General features: G+C 40.7%; 1 protein-coding gene across 1 annotated transcript; it reads left to right on the forward strand.

Annotated features, from left to right (window-relative positions):
- The first annotated feature begins 4666 nt into the window (after nt 1–4666).
- Nucleotides 4667–5890, forward strand: LOC133242653 (zinc finger protein 671-like). The gene has a single exon (XM_061408815.1). The coding sequence runs from the start codon at nt 4667–4669 to the stop codon at nt 5888–5890; it is 1224 nt and encodes a 407-aa protein (XP_061264799.1).
- The last annotated feature ends 673 nt before the right edge of the window (nt 5891–6563 follow it).

Consider the following 6563-nt stretch of genomic DNA (forward strand, 5'->3'; position numbering starts at 1 on the left):
ATTCAAAGAACTGGGAAAGGGATGTGCATAACTCAACACCAACCTTAAGCTAACACATCTATTATATGTGTGCAGAGATGAGGTAAATAAAATTTATTTTCAAGCAGTCACAGAAATCAACACAAACACGAATTAAAGCAAAAATAAAATTTCAAATTTCCACAAAACTACCACACAAGAATCACAAACAAAATACAGTAAAATAATATTAGAAAAATTAGTGTCAAAAAGATAATGCATACAGAACACTACAACAAATGTCTCAAGAAATAAATGCACAATTTTGAGTAATTTTAGGTAAAAGCGGAATTCAAAATGGAAATTGCCAAATTTTTATTTTTTAAGAAAAAAAAATAATAATGAACCACACTACTACTACATTTCAAACCTAAGTGTTTCAGCTGAAGCGGTAATAAAAAAAAGATGTCTAGCTTCAGCTGCATTTACTAGGACACTAGAAGCCCTGAAAATAAATGACCTGAGAAAAAGAATAAGAAAATAAAACACTCTAAATAGAAGAAATTATTAAGCTAAATGAGAAAAAAGAAATAAAACCATAAATTCAATTAAAAGATAAGTGATTTTTTACAAGAATAATAAAAAAAGACTAAACTTTGTTTAGACGAGAAGCCAGGTGTAAACAAACAACATCAATAATGAAAATGGGTAACTATTAAGTAATCTATTTTTTAAGAATAGAGGGTTCCCTGGTGGCTAAAATACTAAAGAATCTGTTTGCAATGCAGGAGATCCAGGTTCGATCTCTGGGTCGGGAAGATCCCCTAGAGAATGGAGTGGATACCCACTCCAGTATTCTTGCCTGGAGAATTCCACAGACAGAGGAGCCTGGCTGGCTACACTTCATGGGGCTGCAAAGAATTGGACACTACTGAGCAAATAACACTTTCACTTCACATTTATTAAAGATTAATAACCATAAGATCCAACAATCCTACTTCTGAGTATATGTCCAGAAGAAACAAAAGCAGTGTCTCAAAGAAATTTCTGCACTCACATGTTTACTGCAACACTACTCACAACAGCCAAGATATGGAAACATCCTAAATGTCAGTTCATAGATGAATAAAGAAAACGTGATATGGAATGAAATACTATTGAACCATATAAAAGAAAAAAGTCCTGCCACCTATAACAATATGGATGAGCCTAGAATACCTTACGCTAAGTGAAACAAGACAGATACAGAAAGACAAATGCTATAAATATTCCCTTATATGAGGAATCTCAAAAAAGTTAAACTTATAGAAACAGACAGTAAAATGGTGGTTGCCAGGGACTAGATAGTGGGAGAAGTTAGTCAAAGGGTCAAACTGTAAGTTATAAGATGAAAAAGATCTTGGGATGCCAAGTACTACATTGTGACTTACTTAATATTATAGCATTATATACTTAATATTATAGCATTATATACCTGAAATTTGCTAAGAGAAGATCTTAAGCACTTAAGAACTTAAGCACTCTTTTCTTTGGACACATAAGCTGTAAAGAATAAAATGAAATATTACTTGCAAAGGATCTGAATATCTATATAACCAATTCAAGAAAATTAACCAACAATTAGAACTAAAGCAACAATTCAAAAGTGTTTAAATACAAGCCTAAAGTTCAAGTGAAGAAAGGTCTCACGGTGTAGCAGTTTTGGTGTTCCTTTGCCTGCGTTTATTTTTTTCTTTTAGCGTCAGAACCTTACACTAGAGAGATGCCTTAAGAGACTGGGGAATGTGCTTTCTCCTTGCTGGACATAGTAGGATGCATAAAAGAAAAACTCTGAAAGTAGCCTTTGTAATGGAATCAACAACCAGAAGTTGAACTTCATACATCCAGTATCCACATGGGAGAGAACATCAATTAGCAGGTATGTGGGAAGTCTTCAGGAGCTACTTTATACTTTCTAACTTCCTAGCACCTTCCTTTGGCCTGAGGTATATCATGACTAGTGTCTATTGCAGAAACTGCCCCACTTCTACCAGCAGATAGACTAAAGACTGTGTGGCTCTTATGCCAATGTTCTTAGCTGAGTTCAACTGACATTCTCTCTCTCTCCTATTTCCTAGAGGGAATCATGAATGATACAAACCCACCAGGGATCCACTTTGCTTACCAAACCCTGGTGGTTTCACTGTGGGACATGACCCAGCTCCTGTGGAAAAGATCTAGAATCTACTGCAGTTTTCCAAAAGTTTCTGTTTCTCATGGACAGTATGGACTCCAGGTGAGCTAGGTGAAATGGATTTCACCAGCCTCAACATCACCTCACCTTGGAACTGCTTGCTGCACACATATACGGTTGGTTGGTTTTCCCAAAGAAATGCGAGATCCAGATTTTTATGTAGAACCATCTTATCTCTTAACAGCTTTATTCATTTATAATTGAAAGAGAATAAACTGCACTTACTTAAATTGTAAGACCAGTTAAGGTAATGAACACATCATTACCCACAAAAGTTTTCTCATGCTCCTTAATGATCTCTTCCTCTAACCCTCCCTAATGCACATGCAACTATTGATTTGTTTTATTTCATAATTTGTTAGTTTGCTTTATCTAGAATTTTATATAAATGTAATCAGTATGAGTTTTGGTTTTTCCCCCTACCTTCTATCAGAAACCATAATTGTTTCATTATTATTTACTGTTTGGGGGACTATCCATATGTTATTCCTTTTTGCTGCTGAATATTATTTCCCTCTTTGTGAATGTTATACAGTTGTTTATCCATCAATGATTAACGAACATTTAGGTCATTTCCAGGTTCTGTCTATTAAAAATAAAGCTTATTTGAAGCAAAAAAAGGAAAAAAGTATCTGTAATGACTTCACAGAGGCAGTTTCCTTGCAAAAGAAAGGCAGCTCCTCAAGAACAAACCTCACCACTCTTATTACCTCCATGGTCTCTCTCTCTCTCTCTCTCTCTCTCTCACACACACACACACACACACACTTTCATACTCAGTCATGTCCGACTGTTTTTCACCCCACGGACTGCAGCCCACCAGGCTCCACTGTCCATGGGATGCTCCAGGCAAGAATACTGCAGTGGGTTGCCATGCTCTCCTCCAGGGGATCTTCGCAACCCAGGGATCAAACCCATATGTTCTATGTCTCCTGCACTGGCAGGTGGGTTCTTTACCTCTAATGCCACCTGGGAAGCCCACGAGACCTACCTACTAAACCTTTTTTTAAACCTTATGTCTAATGTATAAAGCTTGTTTCAAAATATAGAAGAGAAACTAGATAATTCCTAATTTTCTGAGTTTAGCAATGATTGTGACCCCTTAGGCAGAAAAGCACAAGAAAGTGAAAAGGTATATTAAACACAGTTTTATATATATATATATATAGAGAGAAGCAAGAATTCTAAATAGAGTATTGGCAAATCATAATCAACAAATAATAATTACATCATTTCCAATGGTTTAATCTCAAAACTGCAAGGATAGCACAATTAAAGAAAATTTACCAACAAGGTGAATCCACCAAAATAATCTGTCTAAATGAATGGTGACTCAGATGGTAAAGAATCTGCCTCCAATGAGGAAGACCCTAGTTTGATCCCTGGGTCAGAAAGATCCCCTGGAGGAGGGCATGGCAACCCACTCCAGTATTCTTGCCTGGAGAATCCCATGGACGGAAGAGCCTGGCAGGCTACACTCCATGGGGTCACAGAGAGTCAGACACAACTGTGAGACTAAGCGACTAAGCACAGCAGGGCACTACTGAATGATATCCAGCAATCACGCATGATTAAAAGAACTTTCATAAATATATAGCATACACCTATATCAAATATAGGTACAGTATAACATGCACAGTATAGAATAATGTACATTCAATTCAGAAATTTAAAAAGTTATCTCTTATTGCCACTGCTCATCGGCATTGTCCTCAAGGTTCTAGCCACTGCAATAAAACCAGAGAAAAAAGAGGAGAATGGACACAAAAGCTGTAAACTGTGAAATGAAATATTACTTGCCAAGGATCTGATCATCTATATAACCAACTCAAGATAATCAACCAACAATTAGAACTAAAGCGAGAATTCAAAAGTGCCTAAATACAAGCTACACACACACATACATTTAATGGTAACATTGTATAGCAATGTACGTGTAAAAAAAAAAAGTTAATTCGTAATATCAACACATTTTCGAGCGCAGGAAGGGCTGAAAACAAGACCATCACATTTGAAATGGAGGCACCTGGATGGACGTAAACGAAGCTGAGAACTATGAATTTTAAAACTGCTTCAAGTCACCTTCACAGCAGAAGCCTTCTTTCCGCTCTCCAATAGAAGGAAGTTAGCCACTCCCGGACTAGGAAAAACATATCTTTACGAGGGCGTCTGGGCGGGACTTCCAGCCTCAAGGCATTTGCACACCCTCGTTTTTAGTTCCTGTTGACTTGGAAGTGCAGGACGGAAGCTACGTCTCTGCCGGCGCCTCCGCACCACACCGAGCAGAGGACCATTTTGTGACTGGGACCTACCTCCACAATCCGGATTTACCTCTGTGCTTTGCAGACTCTGTGCTGCCCCACTCCCAGGTTAGTGTTAAGTGAGACTCCGTACCCCTGCCAGTGAGGCAGACGACCGTGCCTGTTCCCTGGCGCCTTCTCAGGCTTGCCCACTCAGTGCTTTGGTACTTTGACAATGGCGGACGCCACACCACACACGGACTCCCTCAGAAGCATTGTGACGTTTGAGGATGTATTCATACACTTTACCACAGAGGAGTGGGACCTGCTCACTGAGAGTCAAAAACGCCTGTACCATAAAACGATGGTGAACAACTTTTCACTGGTAATGTCAGTGGGACTTGAGAGTTCCAGATACCGTTTAATTTCTCCACCAGAGCCAGAGAGCGCACCCGAGGTTCCTGCCAGGATAAGCATAGCTGCGGCAGTGGCAGAGGTAAGCCAGGAAAGCCCTGTCCCTAGTCCTGGCCACAGTGTGGAGGCTAGAGATGACTCTTCTGTTTCTATAAAAATATCAGATGTGCGAAGTCTGCAGGTGGCGCCTTCCATCCAAAAGAGCCCCCTATGCGACACGTGTAATCCAGTCTTCAATGGCGTTTTTCAGCCGGCTGGGCAGCTGGAAACCTCTTCTGAGGAGCAGCCATATACGTGTGGATCATGTGGAAGAGTTTTCCCACTCGGTGTAAGCCTTGACGAGATGCAGAGGTGGCAGAGTGGAGAGGCAGTCACTAGAAGGGAAAGGGACCAGGCCTCCTCTGTGAATTGCCACAGATGCCACGGGTCAGGGACGGCCTGTACCTGTGAGAAGGGTGAGGAAGACATCTCAGCCAGTTCTGGAGTTGTGCAGCACCGTGGCACTCAAAATGGGGAGAATCCGGGCACGAGTGCTGAGTGTAAGGAGACCTTTCCCACTGGACAAAGGGATCACCCATACAGTGGAAGCGAGGGAGCTTGTAGCCATCAGGAAGAATGTGTCCAGCAGCAGGAAATCTACGTACAAGAAAGGTCCTATGAATGCAACACATGTGGGAGAGTCTTCGACTGTAGAGACACATTTAATAATCACCAGGAAGTCCACACTAGAGAGAGGTTATGTCAGTGTGATGTATGCGGGAAATCCTTTACACGCAGTTGCTATGTTAAAATACACAAAAGGCTTCATACTGGAATAAGGCCTTTTGTGTGCGATGAATGCGGAAAAACATACATCTGTAAGTCCCACCTTAGTCTCCACAAGAAAAGTCACACCATAGAAAGCCTGAGAAGACAACACATTGTAGGAAATGTGTTGCTGATACCAGTCTTGGTTAACTCGAGAGAAGTCACACAGGAGCAAGGCCTTAGGCATTCAGCAAATGGGGGAGAGTCTAAAGAAGACTCTCCCACCTCTGGCCAGTGAAAGTTCAAGTGAAGAAAGGTCTCACGGTGTAGCAGTTTTGGTGTTCCTTTGCCTGTGTTTATTTTTTTCTTTTAGCACCAGAACCTTACACTAGAGAGAGGCCTTAAGAGACTGGGGAATGTGCTTTCTCCTTGCTGTACATAGTAGGATGCATAAAAGAAAAACTCTGAAAGTAGCCTTTGTAATGGAATCAACAACCAGAAGTTGAACTTCATACATCCAGTATCCACCACATGGGAGAGACAACATCAATTAGCAGGTATGTGGGAAGTCTTCAGGAGCTACTTTATATTTTCTAACCTCCCTAGGACCTTCCCTTGGCGTGAGGTATATCATGGCTAATGTCTGTTGCAGAAACTGCCCCACTTCTACCAGCAGATAGACTAAAGACCATGTGGCTCTTATGCCAATGTTCTTAGCTGAGTTCAACTGACATTCTCTCTCCTATTTCCTAGATGGAATCATGAATGATACGAACCCACCAGGGATCCACTTTGCTTACCCCCTGGTGGTTTCAGTGTTACCATGACCCAGCTCCTGTGGAAAAGATCTAGAATCTACTGCAGTTTTCCAAAAGTTTCTGTTTCCCATGGACAATATGGACTCTACATGAGCTAGGTGAAATGGATTTCACCAGCCTCAACATCACCTCACCTTGGAACTGCTTGCTGCA

This window comes from Bos javanicus, chromosome X (assembly GCF_032452875.1).
Source record: "Bos javanicus breed banteng chromosome X, ARS-OSU_banteng_1.0, whole genome shotgun sequence".
Taxonomy (NCBI): Eukaryota; Metazoa; Chordata; class Mammalia; order Artiodactyla; family Bovidae; genus Bos; species Bos javanicus.

Coding starts and splice junctions, on each gene's coding strand:
- LOC133242653 (XM_061408815.1), top strand. CDS start 4,667: ATGGCGGACGCCACACCACACACGGACTCCCTCAGAAGCATTGTGACG.